Here is a 20,229-nt window from a genome sequence, read left to right as displayed (position 1 = left end):
ATAAAGGGCCAGTGGGAAAGGTTTCTAATTATACAATTGTCATCTCAGTGAGTCTATTCTCTGTTTACAAAGTGGCCTTGTGTTGCCCAGTGATGCAATTGGAGTGCAAGAGGCTGAACCAATCACTGTTGGGAGTTCTATATCAGAGAACTTCAGCACATTAGCTGCCAGAGGACCAGTAACTCGTAGTCACTCTGTACTGAGCAATAAGGCGACCGTCAGCCGGCTGCTGGCTGCAGACACAGCCGCATGTGTGTTTCATCACTGTTGTAACAGCGCTACTGAGAGAGCAGTTTCTAGCCTCTAACAGACTGCAATGGCCCCAGTAATCACATTCCAGTGGGATTCTCCTGAGCTGACCTCCACACTGCAGCCGGCTGACTAAGGGTCGACGCTACAGGGGGATACAACCACAACTAGTGGACACCGTGACACTTCCCCAGTTGATTGCTGACAGAAACACAACAATTCTTTGCATAAAACGTTTTCTGAAATTGACATTTTAAATATGCAAATGAGGCACAGGCTTATTAAACATGTACTATTTTGCATAAATGTCCAGAGCAGAAATGTGATGAAGCCAGGTCCAATCGTGCTCTTGACTTATTAGAGTCGAAGGTTTTTACTGAGGGGGTTTTGGATATCTCTTTGGATCACTCCATAAATCTGAAAATACTGTCAACAGCCATTTCTTTCATAATAATATGTTCTATAAATCAGGCTAAAAGTAATATATGAACAAAACCTTGAGAATATAGAGAGGAGTGGAAGTGGAAAATTCGGTAAGTGCACTGAAGTAGATATTTCTGGCTTTCAGGATATGAATTATTAAATGATGCGTTAGACACATCTTTACTAATAGAAACCAAGCTGATTACTTTAAGACAAATATTTGTTGTATCAGTTTAAGAGACGTTGTTTGTATTTGCAAATGAGGCATTATATAATGATAAGTTACGGTGAATATAGGAGTAATCTAGAGACTCGAATAAAAAAGGAAGAAAAACAATCCCCATTTACTGCAGACGTTTCCTTTCTATCTAAAAGAAAACATCACCCAAAATCTATACATTGACGAGTGTATTAAAAAGAAATGTTTTGGAGATTTCTGTTTCTTTCTTCTTTAAAAGGTAGAGATGATTGGCTATTAACATTACGTGACTCATTGCATGCCCTTTTTATCATGATTGAATTCATTCCACGTCTTAATTCATGTGTTTTCTGCAGCTCCTGTCTGTGCTGGTTCAGGTAAAGCATTTCATTTTGTCACACTGATTTGACAACTTCATCTCATGTCATGTATGGAAATGTTTCGCACAACTTGAAAAGAGACACATGTCATTCATTAAGTTAATTCAGTTATCCTTCATAGTCAAGCTGACAACAAAGCGGTTTTTAGTCATTTAAAACTTGACATCTGGCAATGCATCAAAATCACAAACCTGAACTAAAAGTGAGTTGGATCCACAAAGCAGACAGAGAGAGAGACAGGGAGACAGACAGACAGACAGAAACAGGCAGTGATTAATACCAGCGCTGGTCCTTTGCAGAGCACCTTTGGAGTGAATATGACTGCAGGGCTTCAAGTGATTTATGTAGTCGTGCAACAGCAAATTACATTTCTCATTACTTCTCATTGTGGCAATAAGCTGTTCTGTCACTCTTCTGTATTTGTTAGTGCAGCACATAAATATTACAGATGAGACACCAGGTAGCAATTTAGGAGCGAGCTAATGACTTTTCATCTGCTCATGCGTGAGTGAACCGCAAACAGAGACTGGAGGACGGAGACTGGAGGTGGACGGGAGGAATCCTACGTTTCAAAATAAAATAGTTCTCGGACGAAAAATGGAGATAATCAGACAGAGACGTGACGAGCTGTGCGTGTCCGCAGAGTGTGTGCTGCTGAGCCTCCTCCAGCAAAACTAATCTGTTTTCATAAGGGCTTATTTATAAGGCAATGACACTAATGAAAGACATTTGACAGCATTACAGCGCTCTCTCAAAACTAAAGATTTATCCTATATGAGACAGCCTTGCTGTATAATCATCATGGCAGAACTCATTCATGCTCAGGCAAATATTCAGAGATTCATTTAACACCTTTTTTTAATGCAAAGTACACTAAAACTGGTCTCATAGGTTCAGCCTTTTGATTACAGACATAGTAATGCTCTTGTCTGAAAGGAAGCTCTTTGGAATTTAAAGTCAAATTGAGTCTAAGTGATATTGAGCCACAACTAAAAGACGCACAAAAAATGTTGAAAGCACCTATTTGTCTTATTTCTTCAAGGTTATTTCAGTAATTCAGCATTCCCCTTCCAGTGTGGGAATTAAAAAGAGAAAGATTAAAAATAATTGTCCAAATTGATGGAAAAGAGGCGGACATATCCGTATTTAACAAGGGCAAAACTAAAAAAGCAAGAGAAAATACTGAAACTGGTTTTCTGCTGCAACAAGGTTATAAAAAAGACAGTGTAAAACCCATAATAATGTGTTAACTTGCACTGCAGCAATGCTAAGCCAACTCATTAGCTCTTATATGTCCATAGCCACCGCGCTGCTGCTAGCACACCACTCCCTGTCTCATTGCCAAGGTGACACCTTGCATCCAACATGCACGCCATCTGGCCCGGCATCACCGCGTCCATTTACCTTTCCATGCACACACGCACACGCTGCACTGGGAAAGTCGACACTTTTACATATGTCTGAACACTCCATTATAGTAGTCCACCTCAGAGTAGAATGAAATGGAACAAACAGCAATGTACGGCCATTACGATGGATGTATTTGTTGCTAACCTGTAATCACGCTAGCTTTGCAACACGCCAGTGTCAGTTGGGACATTCTGCTGCCACAGCACTTTTTAATGCTAAGTTCACATGACTTCACCGTGCCAACAAGCCCTGTAAAGAACTGGGTAGCAGTGAATCTGTATGTTTCATGGGTACATTGGACCTGGGAATGATGCCAGTGTTACAGCGTGCAGCCTGCTCTATGCCTCCATACCCAATTTAACATCACAGCATAATTAAAGGAAGTTGGCAGCCCTCTAACAGCAGACTTCATAGTATTCTGCACTGGAATGTGCTTGTTGGGGGGCTGCAGGATCCCATGTTGCACAGAGTATCACACCAACATGGGAGGATGTGCTTCCTGCTTCCATAAATAAACAGAATATCTATTGGATGTAGAAGAAAGTCAGACATCTTGACCTGGTTTCCAAAGAGCTCAATATGATTTGGCATGCTATGCTAATGCAATCACAACAGTCACATGTTCTCAGAAAAGACAGCTTGCAGAGTAAATAGGTACAGAAGAGAAGTCTGCGTTGGCCGGTGATTGCAGCGCTGCCCGTCGGGGTGTGTTGCAGCGTGCTCAAAGCCTTTCAGACGATCTCGGAGATAATCTTGAGGAAATATGCAGACTGTCTCACCAGTTAGCTCTTTGGTGGAGTAGCCGTGTAATGGTCAGAACATCGGTGGCTGGTTCAGCAGTGTTTATTCACTGTTAAGTGCGCTTCAGTGCTGCGGAGATGATGCAAAACTTGCTTCAACATGAACGCGGTAAACCCATAATGCTGCATCATTAGCATGCACACGCGCCAGCTAAATCATTTATACAGAAGAGAATGTTCAACAAAATGTTCTTTTGCCTCCCAAAATAGCTTGATGTGGAAATCATTATTTTTCTTGCACGTGGCATTACTCTCATTTGAGAGGGATTCCTATTCTTAGTTTGTCTCTTATTTTCTCCTAAAGGGTCACTGCTGTCAAATCCACATCTTTTTAATACTGTGACATTTCTATCAGAGTTGTATCAGAGCTTCTTGGTGCTTCTCCATGTATTATACTGTGTCTGCTGGGATGGGGAATATGGGGACGCATGTTATGTGTTCTCATAAGTTTATGTATCCGTTACCAATATTTCCATTGATTATTCATACAATGTATCACATAATATGAATAGTGCGGCATAAAATGACATGTATTGTGAAAAGTTATATATTTTATTTTTTATTCAGTTTCTATGACGGGCCCTCGTGCATGTTCCTATGACGGGCCCTTGTGCATGTTCCTATGACGGGCCCTTGTGTATGTTCTTCTGACGGGCCCTTGTGCATGTACCTATGATCGGCCCTTGTGTATGTTCCTATGACTGGCCCTTGTGCATGTTCCTATGATAGGCCCTTGTGCATGAACCTATGATGGGCCCTTGTGCATGTTCTTATGACGGGCCCTTGTGCATGTACCTATGATGGGCCCTTGTGCATGTACCTATGATGGGCCCTTGTGCATGTTCTTATGACGGGCCCTTGTGCATGTACCTATGATGGGCCCTTGTGCATGTACCTATGATGGGCCCTTGTGCATGTTCTTATGACGGGCCCTTGTGCATATTCCTATGACGGGCCCTTGTGCATGTTCCTATGACGGGCCCTTGTGCATATATATATATATATATATATATATATATATATATATATATATATATATATATATATATATATATATATATATATATATAGTTTTAAAACAGGCCCAAGACAATCTTTGAAATGGAAGCTACATTCCATGGGTCATTCAAGTTACTGTGAGTAACTTCTAGCAGGTTGTGCAACAGTCTCAATGTAAACAAACAGACCATTAGCGAGAATTTCTATGCAACAATTTACACCGACTCCATCTACTTCTTCTCTCTTTGTCTCTTTTTCAATTGAATCCCTGTGTTAAGAGATACCTCACACCCTCACTGGGGATGTGGCTCAGCAGGAGGATCGGCGGTTCGATCCCCGGCTCTGCTCTGTCGATGTGTCCTTGGGTAAGATACTTAACCCCACATTGCAGGCTATGCCTGTGTATGCATGTGAGTAAGCATTAGTCCTGGTAGCGCCCTGTATGAATGGGTGAATGATGACATGTGGTGTTAAAGCGCTTCCGGTTGTCGGGAGATGAAATATCTATCCAAGAACACGTCCATTTACTGATCGAAACCAAGGATGTGGTACAAGATAAAGAATGTTGTAATTCATTCAATAACCTTATTTCCTCTCTCCTGCCGTTGGTGTACAGAGGCGAACATTATTGTTTACAGTTTGTTTACAGCTGGCTCTCCATCATCATTGAGGCAAATAGCTTCATGCATTACATAGTTTGTATGGCCGTTTTGGAAAGGGCCCCCATAAATAATGACTAGGAATGAAATGGAAACTATGGGGAAAGCTGTTACTTTCCACCACGGCGTGTCTATCTGCGCTGTTCACAATGTGCTGCGTCTGAAATATACATGAGGCAAAATGTGTCCCCGCTATGGCTGCAGCGACGGAGCGCTAAAGGAAAGCAGGAGCGGGGAATAAAAGATTGATTTTTTTGCCGTGATGAATCTTTGAAATAGGGCAATGTTATGATATTTGTATTCCTGCCTCTTTGTGCAGCTGCTGTTGCTGTAATTTGTGGAACTACAATGGCTGGTACTGGCGGTGTGCCGAAGGTTCAAATGCCCTTCATTTAATATTCAGCAAAGAAAAAGAATAAGCTGCTTATTTATTTATTGTAATGCAAGCGTCATGAATATGTATATGCAGCTATCAATGCTGTCACCTTGAGCAGGGTTGCATGTCTTTGAGTGTGTGTGTGTGTGTGTGTGTGTGTGTGTGTGTGTGTGTGTGTGTGTGTGTGTGTGTGTGTGTGTGTGTGTCAGTGTGTCTGGGTTTAGCTGGGTGGATGCTGGTGTGTGTGTGTAACTATTTGGAAAAACAAAAGGTTGTAAACCAGTTTATACACCCAGCCAAGGTCATACTCCCTGACCTGGAAAGAAACTGATATTCAAAAACCTCTAGACCTATTCATCATTTAATGTGAAAGTCAGTGAATTGTTCAATTATATATATATATATATATATATATATATATATATATATATATATATATATATATATATATTCCTCCACCTTTGAGTGCTCTTGAATGAAGAAGCTGTGTGTATTATTATGCTGAGTCCACTGAGCAGAGAGCTTTTGCTTCTTTGTTAGTGATCAGCAAATCCATTGAAACTGAACTAAGTTGTGATGGCCTGATGGACTTTAATGTATCCAGCCCTGTCGGCAGTCGAGACCATTCTTATGAATAATTCTGCAAAATCACAATTTAGGTTCAATCATGGGATTTTTTTTTCTTACATCCTGCGGTAATTACTCCAAGACGACGTTATTTTGAATGTTGATGGAGAAGCTGATCCATCCAAACTCCATCCAGAAAACATGCTTTTTACAAGTTGTTTGGTTTTCCCCTCGCAGACAGACTTTACAAAGCATGAACTGAAACTTTTTACATTTCAGATATTTCTTCATCACATTGATGCAAGAGTTGATGTTCCTGTCATTGCTGATGAAACGTGTGTATCTATATGGAGACTTCAACTATGACACATGGTTAAAAACAATGTATTTTCAACCCTATAGCTCTTCATCTGTAATTTGTGGTGATACTACATTTTGCACAGGAATGTGCGCCGCCCAAATCCAAAATAATCTTTGGGTTTCTTATTTTTCTGTGACGTTTGAGTTTGGTCTAATATGGAGTTACAACTCATTGGACTGACGTAATCTGGAATACCACGTTGTGCTTTTCTTTTTCAGTGATTTACTCTGTCAAGGAAAAGGAATCCATTCAAATGAATATATATATATATATATATATATATATATATATATATATATATATATATATATATATATATATATATATATATATATACTGTATATGTGTTGATGCAATGTTGATATACAACACAAAGCATGGCATACAGCCATTTAAAGTGTAAACACAATTTGTTTTCCATATTTACTTTTTTGAGTGTAGAAGCCCATTTTTGGGCAAATGGTTGATTTGGAAAGAATCTATTTGTACAGCAGTGATGTGTGGGACCCCGAACTGCACAAGCAATGTTCGATATAGTAATGAAGTCAATGAAGTCAATGATCACACACAGTTAACAGAACATGTCTGTATTTTTAAACACTGTACAATGTGCATTTAAACCAATATAGTCGGCTACATGGTTACTACATTGTTAACATGCACAATGCAAACCCACAGTCATTTACTGGACGGGGCCGGCCTCTTGCACTCACAATGAAGGGACCGTTGTGCTGCTGCGCTTTGCATCCCCTGCAGACTCTGACAACGGCGTCCGCCCCAGAAGGACGTCAGTCGTCTTGCTGTGCGCTGAAAGGCCGACAGATTCAGCTCCAATGCACGGCACCGTAGAGGAGAAACCAATGTCTCTGATTTCCAAGCATTTCAGGATCAACGGATGCATGTTTTGATTATTCTGTTTCCATGCAATCACTAATACAGACTCAAGAGAAAACTGAACTTTAAAAAGGTGAAAGTTGCTTAGAAGTAGCAGGCTGACTATCTGAGAGCCCAGTGAATAAAACATGTTGACACATTAATCACTTTGCTTCAAAATATCTGCTGCTTCTCTCTGTTCTTGCTCAGTGCAGATTCTGCCAGTTTCCACTTTCACTATTAATAATGAGATAATATTTAGGTCTACTTTGGATTTTAGTTTTGTTCTTTTTTTCCTCCTTCAAATGCGTAAAATTGGTCTCTTTTCTTTGCTTAATCATTTTTGGTTTACTGTAATCTGTGTTTGGAAAGCAGTTTGTTTTGCCAATATTCAGAAGTTATTTCTGAATTAAACTCTTGGAAGCACTACAACACTGCACCATGTATCCAGATGGTACGGGGCAGGGAAACTGAGGCGTGAAACCCTTTTTACTTGTTGAAAGCTGTGGTATTAGTGAAATATAGTGGCCCGCCATCATTGTACACCCTAACACATCTACAGGTTGACAATGAGGCATTATTATACAGCATACCGCACAATGTCGCCATGGATTCTAGTCTGAGTTATGTCTCTCCAACTAAAGCCCACCAGGAAATGTCTTCACTCTCTTTGTAGAGCACGGTGCATGACAGAGGACAACATGGATAACTCGTACATTTGTCCTCGTCCACTGTGGCAGCTCGTCCACACGTCACCCGTCAAGGTGCAGCAGCTGGGAGGAGCCAATCGATGTGGGTAAAACATGTGTTCCTATCAGAAGTATTGACTGGTGTTCAAGCTGGAAATACAACTCCAGTGCAATATGTCACAGGGTTGTGTATCCATGTGGTGCACTGGTCACATCAACAGAGCATTGGGTAGTATGACCACACGCTCCCAAACCTCTCACACAACCTTGCTTATCCTAGGAGTGCCATGGACGTCCCAGAACAAGTGCACGGTCCCATGAGGATGACAGCATCTTATTTGAAAGGTCCCATGGCATTTCCTTTAGCACTACATTCAGGACGAAGTCACATGTTTGGTACCAAGTCTTTATTACTTTCCATTGCAGCTGAATTATTGCAATATGACAAAGATCACATTCCATCTTGTCAGGGTTCGAGTAATGTTGTGTTTGTGACCGGAGCAGAACCAGAACCGCTCCTGGAGAGGGTAGCGATAGCATCCGTCCTCTCAGACCTGGAGAGGACGTCTTTATTGAGAGGAGAGCCAAAACACTGAAGACCTTTCTAGTTCACCCAAACAATTTACAGTGACGGCGTTTCTGGTGGTTCTGTGTAACAAAGCATTTGGTGGGTCGGGTTAAAGTGTTTAGGAAGATTTATAGACGCTGTTTACTGTGTTTAATATTGTTTGGTGAGATCAACATTAGGGCCTATAGCAGGGCTTTGTCCTGTAACGTAGCGACCCCTCGTATCTAACCCTGATCCTTGCTACTCTGAAGAATGGGACAGTGCATTTATCATGTAGAATATAAATGAACAAGGCTTGACGTTAAATTCATTAGTTATTGTGTCTATTGTACGGTCTTGTACCTCCCCGAGCCAGCAGCCTCCTCAGGTATGTGTCATCACCGTGCTGCCAGTAATTACTGCTGCATTCTAGAGCGGCTTTGTATGCTAGATAATAAGGTATCGCAAGCAGGCTACACAAATTACTGCGGTTGTTAGGAAAAAGAGAATGCAGATTGTGCTTGGAGGTGGGATCAACAGCAACATGAAAGCCTCTCACAGCCTTGTAAAAACATCACCGTTGTTGCAGCAACTAATAGCGCCCTGAATTGCAGGTTTGCGTTCTCTCTGCCCCCTCAACGTCCGGAAAGATATTACACTAATGATGTTATAGCACAAACACATCTTTCAAGTTTTGCAGCTGAGTGAAATATATCTTTTTTTGTGTCGGATCACAATTATCGAGACAAAAGTATTAATGTTGCCTTTGTGCCGAGGACACAGAGGAAAAAAAGAATAATGAAATGTTCAGACCGCGATCTAAAGGTCCTCACCAACGAGCTGCTTAACTTGATGAAGTCATTTAAAGTGACAGAGAGAAGGCATGTCTGGGATTTAATATCCCATTCAGAATCTGGTTGGTAGCTCCAACTCTCTGAATATAGTATTCATTTCACTGTAACTGAGTTTGTCTATGAGCATTGATATTTGTCAATTTGACTAGAATTTCCAATGAGGCTCAGTTACATATCGAGGGGGCAGTTTTGCACCAAATATATGCAAATGAGCTCTCTTGCAGGAGCACTGATCTTCAGTTTCTGCTCTCAGTGCATCAGGTTGCATTTCAGCCATCAGGTGCAGATTGACACGGTTTCTTGTATCCGTCTCATTTGCGCGGCGGAGAGAACTTAAAATGATCCCGACACATAAAACATATCCATGGATGCAGCAGACAGATGCTCCAGCTGTACTCAACATGGGACTGGGTGTGCTGATACATTTCACTCAACCGCTTTGAGCCAACAGTCAAGTTCTTTTTTTTTTTAAGTTACAAAAGATTGCAATCGAATATTGTTTATTTATTGAAGATCCATAGAAGATATGCATGATATACAGTTTTGAAGACATGGATTATTTAGTATGCTTTCCAATTTATGTCTTTTAAGAAGAAAAGTGATACAAATTTAAGCTAAATATACAAGCAAATTGTGTTCAAAAGTTCTCGCTCCCCGTACTTTACTGCAGCCAGCAGATGGCAAAACACAAGTTTGTTTGGTTATATTCTTCTGATTCAGGTTATTATTATGACATCTGTTTGCCTTCTCCTTCTCCATTGAACTGTTTCATAGATGGAGCTCTTTGGTCATATATTACGTCTATTACTATTTCAATGTTTCTGGGAGATATTGTTATTTGTAACATGGCCACATGGAAAGTGTTTTGAAGTGGAACTATCAGTAAACAACCAGCATGGAAACATGGAGGCTGCAGGAGTATATATTTATAAATGTTGTATTTTATTGTATTCTCATCAAATTGATAGTCCCAGTTGAAGTAGAAGAGTAGTAAAAGACATTCAGTCATAATTATCCAAATATCCTAATTATTATAGTGGTAATACCCTTGACATTAAATGTGCATTCTGGGCAAGGATAACAATCTAAATGTGTTCTTCATTGCATCCACATTAACTCTGAAACAGTAATAAAAATGGCTTTACTTACAATGGATTCATATTTAGCCAACGTTCTTGTCTGTGTACGACACCACACACACACACACACACACACACACACACACACACACACACACATAGATACCAATCACCAAGCTACCTGGAGAGGAAACAGCCGCCTGTAGAAGTAGTTAAGTTGTGAGTGGCGGTGACAGAGACCCTCGAGGGAGACCCAAACAGAAAGACGGGCCGTGCCTATTCTTGCCTTCGATATCCTGCACTGTGTGTGTGTGTGTGTGTGTGTGTGCGTGTGTGTGCGGCCCGTCTCGCAGGATCCTCCTTCAACAACTACAAAACTGGGTCAAAGCCCGAGGAATAGGAGAGAAATGACAGGAGCCGGAGAAAAGGACAGTGAGGGAAAGTGAGAGGCGGAGGGTGAAAAGGTCAGGATGGATAAAAGACAGAGACAGACGCCACAGGAAAGGCCAACCCGTGCAGAGCGAGACCAGATGGAGACAAAGAGACACGGGGAGGAGAGAGGTGAGGGCAACCGGGGAAATGCACCTTCCATGAGGCTGCCTGCATCTTGATGAAATTCACATTACCAATGGAACTTCTATTCCAAACCCCTCTGGAACGGAGACAGCCGAGAGGAATTTCAGAATAATGCAACATGTTGAAATATTTCTGGATCTATTTGAGATATTAAACATCTTGTACAAGCACTGGGAAATGGCCTAGTTTGCAGTTAAGTGTCCTAGTTCGGGTTTTAAAAGCCCAATGCTTAATTCAACATGAAATAAACATAAAGGGAGTTCCAAGGCCCCTAAAGAGGGTCTTTTTGTTTTACACGGTCTGACAGCGTAGAAGGGTGAGCAGCGGATTCCATGAAGTACACAAGCAGTGTGCTGAGAGCGCAGCAGCTGGCAAGAGTGCTTATTTTACAATCATAGTAAAGTTACAGGTTGTTGTTTTACAGAGGAAACACCTTTATTTTCAGATGAAATTGTTTCATTTCAAAAGAATCAAACTAGCTAACCATAGCCTGGATGCAGCTTTATATTTAATAACTATAGTCTGGCTGCTGCTTTATATTTGATGAGAGACAAGAGTGGTTTTTAAGTCCAAACTTAGTCAAAGAAAACAGGACCTTTTTCAGTCTACTTTTAGTCAGTGAAAACAGATTATATTGAATATTTCAGTGGATATAGTCTAGCAACAATATCTCTGTTTATGTCATTGTTAACTTGAACACAAGTTACTCCTGACTGAGCTCATTGTGTCGTTGTATCCTGCACTTTTTTAATTAACAATATTGCATGTTGATATCGTCATAGTTTGTGTTTAATGACGTCGCCGTCATCTCGTCTTAATTGTGTGAGAAAAGGACGTTGAAGAGATATAAATAATATAAATAAACGCTGGTGATCTGGGGACAACACAGAGTTTGTACTCGGCTAGATGTTTAGAGGATGTGTTAAGTTTCCAGTTGAATACCAGAAGCTGCTGCAGGAATACTCTGTATGAAATGTACATGACTCACATTAATGATCAGAAAGGTCATCATCAAATTCTAATGCTATCGTGTGTTCCTACGCTCTGGTGAGCGGCTCCACACACAAGCTAAACCTACTTTCTGTGACTTGACGAGACGCCGCCGGTCCTGATGGATCTCACGTGTTTACATGTGTTTCCTGTCTGAGCCGCCGCTCGCCTCACACATCAGCACCGCTGACGGCTTGTTTCCAGAAAGCAGTCCATCCTTCGTCGCGCTGACTTCTGCCGCTAGCTGCTAAAATGTCACCGAAGTGCAGAGACACAGAAACAACTGAATCCAGCGTGCTTAAATATAGAACAGCCTCATGACAAGCTGCGACGCCAGCTCCGAACCCATGAATTATTAAAGGCAAAACAACTCTGATGCTCTCACCATGCTCCGCCCTGATGTTGTCAGATTCAGATGAATATCTTCGTCTTCATATGTTTGCTATTGCTATTCGCTGTGTTTTGATTTGTGCTATATGAACTGGTCGCTCGCATGTACTTCTGCATCAGCTCCTGGGTTTCTGTTACCCATAATGCCTTTTGACAACCTGCAGGGGCGAGGGATCAAAATGCCATGGCAGCATTTAGCTGTTGTTTTAGTGAAGACAGGTGTAGAACCGCACAGGAGAGAGAAGAATGGTCCAAAGATAGCTTTGAGCTACATGGATAGCTATTTTATAATTATTTTGCTCCCTATTTTTCATGTATTTGGATCTACAGACCTCGAATATAAAACATTGAACGCCTTTGTTCTCCTTTTGAGCAAGTTTCAGCTGTCATCTGTGAGAGGTTCTATTGCATTTACTTCAATCTTAAAAAATGATTGCACGCTGCAGGGAGAGGGACGACCGACCCCAGTGCTGCTGCCACTGATCTCATTACACAGACCGCTCTGCCAGCGTGTGAGAACGTAATGACTGTACTCCAACCAGACACATCAAAAACACCACTTTAACCACAGAAGGCCTCTTTGAACCAGCAGGGCACCGGGCGGGACAATAGTCCCCGTGAGGACAGGGAGATGAGTCCCACAGCAATTACACTCTGCGTCACTCACTTCCACCGCATCTCTCTCTGGGTCCTGGTCTCACTTTGGTTTTGTCCTTCTGACTCATTACTCCTCCATATCTGCCTTTCCTCCTCGCTGCTCTTCATCACTGCCCCGTTTACCCTTGGTTCCCTTTGTTCCTTGTGAACGTTGAATACAAAATGTATACGCGATGATAGAAGCAATGTAGCCCCACACACCGGTTGGTAAGGTATCTGGAAGGACATGGACAGTCTCCTGGGTGATAGTCTTTATTTTAAGAGCCAGCCATCCTTCCTACATGGACCTCATCGCTCTTTACCCTACGTCACCTGTAGGGGCTCTCATGGATTACATGCAAATTGATATACAAATTTAAGATCAGCATTTTCATAGAAACAGTGTGTGAGAACAGCCGGATGAAAGTGGTCCACTGCCAGTTAATCTAAATAATTGCTCAACCTTTTCCAGAATTGATCAATGGATCTTCAAGGTCTTTAGGAACGCTGTAAGCATACGTTCTGAATATCTGTCCAGAAATTAAATGGAAGGTTCCGGATATTCAGTCATGGTGATTTCACACATGCAGCTCCAGGACGTCTGTTTCCCTTTGCTCCCACTTCACATCAGTTCCAAACTGTTAGACAACACATCAGTAGTGAATGTGGGACACTGAGTGTGCTGCTTAACAAAAAAGAGTAAATAAATAAAAACAGAACACAGCTGATTTGATTGATCATGACACATTTGAGGCTCTACCACATGTTAACTCTTCCAACCCGGTTACCTGATGCACCACTGTGGCTGCACACATAGCCATGACATGGCCCTGTCGCTCACACCGTGCACCACTGACCACCCTGGGTGCTACTGTGCTCCTGATAATGACCCAACTGAAAGAATCCACAGGAATAGGCTTTGGCGCTGTAAGGAAACCTCCAGAATGCTGTAGAACTGACAGGATCCCTGAAGACTGCATGAGAACCAGAAGGGCCTCTGTGTGGTACACGTGGTACTGGAAGGGCACGGCACCAGAGACTAGGAGCTAATTAATTCACTGATTTAGTCTCCAGAAGAATCCTAGTGTTCACATCATGGAAATACTGTATGGTCTGTCTGTTTTTGTTTTGTCTTTTTACAGTATTTGACAACTGTGTCGCCAGACAAAAATGTCAAAAAACGCTGATTCCATTTAACTACTTTTTTTATTTTGAAATCCAATGCCAACTATATATTTTTGTTATTATGTTATCTACACTATCACTGCATAGCAATTGTGATATGGTTAATATTATTGGAAGATTTTAATTCTGACATTTAAACTACAGTTTTACGGTTGGGCAAGATGAATTTAGACGGGGGGAAAAACTTGATTAAGGTTAGAAAAAGATTGTTGGTCCATTTACAAATAGGACGGAGGTTCAAAATCCAATAAAGGTGTAATTATCAGCTATGACGACTTGCTTTGAATGTTATCAGCCAATTAAATAGCCTTGTCATCAGAAGCAGGTTTGGGGGGTGACTGCTCTACTAATTGGGTCAGTAAGCGGGTTCCTCCTATTGGAAGACTGGATCACCGCATGGAGGTTCTACATTGTTAGGCAGCAAAAATGATGACGCAAGCAAAGGAGGAAACCAGGTGACGTAGTGGGAAGAGCAACACACATATTTAAGTTGTGTGTTCACTCAAGCATTGGAAACCTAACCTTGCAGTTTGGTTTCCAATCACAATATTAACCACATATCTAAAACTGCGACCTTTTCAAAATGTGCATGGAAGTGCAGTTGCCTATGTTGCTCCATCTAAAGCATTGTAATGGAGGTGATAACAACTGATAAACCGTGGGTGGCTAACGTTCAGATTGATGTTATCACAGGCTGGCATAGATAAGGACAGAGTGAATGTATAAAAAATAACTCAAATTTTTTATACCACCATGTGTTTTTAACTAGATGTCATAAAATGGGACCATCTGCTTGGACGGCCTCATCTGGCTCCTCTGTGATCACGAGCAGACAGGTGTGGGAGCTTCCTGTTCATGTGTGACACGTCCAATCAGAACGGGTCCTTCATCTAACAGCCAGCTAGCAGAGCCGCAGCTTGTGTTCTGAGAGTACGGCTTAAGATAACATTTTGTTCACAAAGTTGTTGTTTTCTTCTTTTTTTTATTAAAATATATTTTCATTTGGTGAGGGATAGTTATAGATTCCCCCTTTCCCCGCCTGGATTTTAAAAGCATCATTAGCAACTATGAGTTACCCACCTGCTTATGTCTGTGTGTGAATATGATTTTAGTGTGACTCTCGCACCTGCATGGTGTTAGTGAGAGATAGAAAACGTCCATTATTATGCAAATATTTCCCCCATCAAATAAAATATATTGTTTAGAAAGGGACTAAACATATTTTAAAAGATGTACATGTTGTAATCACAATGTAATTACAATGTATTTACTCTACTTTGCATTTGTCCATGACAGGGTAGACATATTCGGCTGTTTGCATGCACATTGATTACATGCAGTTCATTTATAAAAAGATGGAGCTTGACCAGCATGCATTCCTAACAGCATAACATCTACTTAATACAATGCATATGAAGTTCAATGGAAAATCTTAGCTTTTTGGGGGGGGAATGGGAAGTCTCAAAGGAACTACTATGAAGTATTCAGTGCTCTGAAAGCATTCACACTCATTGTGTTTATCTTCTTCAATGTGTCATCTGTCTGTTCAGGCTCCACGCCTCCACAAAACATATCTGATTATGAATTGTTTGACTAGATATAGAAATTGCGATATGATTTGCAACATTAGAGGGAGTGATGCAGGGGTCTGTACCAACAGATCATGTATTTCTGTATAATATGATGCAGGCCAGGACATCTCTGCAGAACCACAGTATTTCATTTGAAATGATATTTTACTCCTGTGATTTGAACATTGCAGTCGGCCATATTGCGTTTTCGATCAGCTTCATATTCATGATGCAGTTGCATTCTTCAAAAAATAATAATAATTGTGCATTCGAGCATGAATCATAGTGACTCAAAAATTATTTTAAAATATATAATTAGTTCTCTTCATTAAAGTGATTGACCAAAACGACATACAATGTGATGATATTCCTTAGCTCGCAATCAGTAAGGACGTGTTGCAACATGTGGGGACATGTATAACATATTACATCCATGCTGTTTTTAACAAAATGCAGGACATCTTTTAAAAACGTGGCAGTTATTACATAATGAAGTGAAAATGTATTGCCTTCTGTCTCGTTATAATGCATTGTTAATACATAATGTGTTGTTAAACATTCTCTTTTGACAGCATAAACCAATACATACTGTGCATGGCCTACATGCATGCATGTATGTACAGTGTAATGAAGTGGTGCAGTGGGACTGAACAAGACCACACATCCACCATCTTGCTTTTCTGTTTTCCTTTCTTTTTCTCTCTCCGTTGTATTCTTAACCGAAACCATAATGGTGATTCTCCATGCTGAGTGACTAACATGGATCTGCTGTAATCTCCCTCTTTGAAAGCATTCCCCTCCGTGTCTCTGGGCGAGCAACACGTCTGGAGAGAGGAGGCCGAGGTCAGAGTGCACATGTAGTAGAGGAGGAACGCACACTAAGTGATAATGCAGCCTGCTGCCAAGAAAATGACATTAACACCCGGACCTTATCAAGGACACTGTCAGCAACTGTCTCTCTCTCTCTCTCTCTCTCTCTCTCTCTCTCTCTCTCTCTCTCTCTCTCTCTCTCTCTCACACACACACACACACAAACATCTATAAACACTGAAAGTGGTGCACACATCCAGGGAGGGAGCGGTTGGGAGACAGGAAGAGAGGAAGAGGAAGAGGAAGAGGGCATTATCTTGATGAAACAACTTGATACAGAAGCCCGGGCCAACCTGAACATGGCTCTGCCTTCTTTTAATAGAGATTACACAGTCAAGGTCCAGCCTGAGCTCATCTTGTTCAACACTGTTTGCAACTGCATCACCGTGTGTGTGTGTGTGTGTGTGTGTGTGTGTGTGTGTGTGTGTGTGTGTGTGTGTGTGTGTGTGTGTGTGTGTGTGTGTGACAGTGTGTCTATTATGCTGCTATCTCCTCACACATCAGATCTGATCACATCACCCAACCTGGCTGACCAATGAGAGCGCACCTGTATGGACCAGAGGGTGTGGAGCAACACTAGGTCTAGAATCACTAGGTCTACAATCACAAGGTCTGGAATCACTAGGTCTAGAATCACAAGATCTACAATCACTAGGTCTACAATCACATGGTCTACAATCACTAGGTCTACAATCACATGGTCTACAATCACTAGATCTACAATCACTAGGTCTACAATCACATGGTCTACAATCACTAGGTCTACAATCACAAGATCTACAATCACTAGATATACAATCACTACGTCTACAATCACTACGTCTACAATCACTAGGTCTACAATAACTAGATCTACAATCACTAGGTCTACAATCACATGGTCTACAATCACTAGGTCTACAATCACTAGGTCTGCCATCACAAGGTCTACAATCACTAGGTCTACAATCACTAGATCTACAATCACTAGATCTACAATCACATGGTCTACAATCACTAGGTCTGCCATCACAAGGTCTACAATCACTAGGTCTACAATCACTAGATCTACAATCACTAGGTCTACAATCACAAGGTCTACAATCACTAGATCTACAATCACTAGGTCTACAAACACATGGTCTACAATCACTAGATCTACAATCACTAGGTCTACAATCGCATGGTCTACAATCACTAGGTCTGCCATCATAAGGTCTACAATCGCTACGTCTACAATCACAAGGTCTACAATCACTAGGTCTACAATCACTAGATCTACAATCAATAGGTCTACAATCACACAGTCTACAATCACTAGATCTACAATCACTAGATTTACAATCACTAGGTCTATAATCACTAGGTCTACAACCACATGGTCTACAATCACATGGTCTACAATCACTAGATCTACAATCACTAGGTCTACAATCACTAGATCTACAATCACTAGGTCTACAATAACTAGATCTACAATCACTAGATCTACAATCACAAGGTCTAGAATCACTTGGTCTACAATCACAATGTCTACAATCACTAGGTCTAGAATCACTAGATCTATAATCACTACATCTACAATCACAAGGTCTAGAATCACTTGGTCTACAATCACAATGTCTACAATCACTAGATCTACAATCACTAGGTCTACAATCACAAGGTCTACAATCACTAGATCTACAATCACAAGGTCTACAAGTCACATGGCTGACTCAGGGTTGGAGTAGCAACATGTTTTTGCTAATGTCCAATGGTCCTGAACCTAAGTCGGACAGATGTTCAGTCAGAAGATGACTTCCACTTTAGTTTTTTTAAATTGTCCATACATTTACCTCCAGGTAGCGTTTAAATAAGTTCCTGTCTCTCACATTGAGCATTCTGAAAACCTGCAGATGCCCCGAGTCGAGACCTGAATAATTCGTAGACCTTGATCTCATGATTGCTCTCAGCTGGTTCTCAGCATGGCTCTTCCTTCCCCCCCTCCTAGCGTCTTCTTTCTGTGGCATGGTAAAGGTTGCATTCAGATCATACATACCTCCTTGTCTACATATTTTCTTGCCCGGTTTCCTGGCACATTCCTTGGATATTCTTTTGACTGTAAAATGAATAAAAGACTAAAGAATAACATGGAGCCTCTGGACGCGCAACGCACACAGGAGCTGGCATGCACACACACACACACACACGCGCTCACACACACACACACACACACACACACACATACTCACTCACACACACGCACACAAAGCTGAGAGGAAGGAAAGGGAGACATGAAGGCAGAGGGAAAGAATGAAACGCACCAGCTCAATCAGCAGCACTCAGTCTATCAGTCGGCCAGCCAGTCGGACAAATCAATCGGTGATGGTCATGACAACGACTGTCTTGTTTAATGAACTGCGGCCATTGTGGCTTGGCACAATAGGGTATGATGAGCTACAGTAATGAGGAGAGATGGGGAGCAAACAAGGCGCTGAGGAGAAGTAAGAGGAAGGTGGAGGAGGAGGGAAGAAGATGGAGGCAGCTATGGAGTGGAATGAAAGGATGAACTGGTCTCCAGACGCAACCACTCTTTCACACACTCATGTTCTATAAGCAGTGTCATGCACATTAAACATGCACAAGGTCATGCTTTCCCTCTACTGACAGACAGACAGACAGACAGACAGACACAACACCCCTTCACTCTACCAGAATGTGGTGGGTTCGATTCCCTCCGCCCACCACCCGGGCCCGCAGGCTAACTCACCATCCTCAGTGGGGACGTAGATGTTCATGTAGAGGCAGTCCTCGCTCTGGTCCTGGACGTATGAGGACACCACGTCGATGCTGTTGGTGAACCACACCGGCAGCATGACGTCCGGCAGGCGGCCCTCCACGATGCTCTGAGGGCACACCGGGGCAAAGTGCGTGGCGTTGCGGATCTCCGGCCACGACAGTGGCGGCTCGGGCGGCAGGAAGCGGCGCTCGCCGGTGGGCGGGGCGGCGTAGGGGACGCCCAGGAACTGCACCACGGGACCCAGGATCTCGTTGTTGAGCTCCTTCTTAACGCCACGCAGCCTGCCGTACACGGTGGTGACCACCGGGTCATTCTCGTCCAGTTTCTGGGCCGACACGGCGGTCGGGGAGGCCTGCAGCAGCAGCATCAGGCCCAGCCACACTAGAGAGGACACCCACCGGCCGCCGCTTGAGGAACCTTCAAGCCTCGCGTGGCCCATCATCCTGCTGCCTCTCTCGGCAGTCTGAAGTAGCTGACAACCAGTCCTTGGATGGTGCCTCCACGGGGACATAACTGCTACTCCTTGTTTTCAACTGGTTTGCTGCGTCCCTCTCTTGTTCTTTCCGAGTACAAAAAAAATCCTTATTTTCTATCCCTCACTTACGCCATGCAGAGCAAACACAAACACACAATCCCAGTAAAACCACATTCGCACACAGGCATAGGTATGGTGGGAACTCCGGGGGCAGAAGAGGTCGTGGTTGCTAATGCTATTGCTAATGGTCCTTTTTAAAAACCAACTAGTGCAAACCGTCCGGTGGAAATGTTGAAGCAATCCGTTTCCT

At 42.2% G+C, this 20,229-nt stretch overlaps 1 protein-coding gene across 2 annotated transcripts in view; it reads right to left on the bottom strand.

Annotated features, from left to right (window-relative positions):
- The window catches only part of nlgn1 (neuroligin 1), a gene marked incomplete at both ends in the record, with an annotated part of 265,253 nt that extends 245,298 nt beyond the window's left edge, over positions 1-19,955 (bottom strand). The window contains one exon of one of the 2 annotated variants that reach the window (XM_079221171.1): positions 19,415-19,955. In XM_079221171.1, the coding sequence (XP_079077297.1) occupies positions 19,415-19,955 (541 nt within the window). The remainder of the gene's footprint in view (positions 1-19,414) is intronic. The other variant, XM_079221172.1, reaches the window with a different exon arrangement.
- Positions 19,956-20,229: the final 274 nt, after the last annotated feature.

The sequence above is a fragment of the Taurulus bubalis genome (genome assembly GCF_910589615.1).
Source record: "Taurulus bubalis genome assembly, chromosome: 7".
NCBI lineage: Eukaryota > Metazoa > Chordata > Actinopteri > Perciformes > Cottidae > Taurulus > Taurulus bubalis.
Note: the sequence above shows the minus strand (reverse complement) of the source record. Positions and strands in the feature narration are given on the sequence as shown.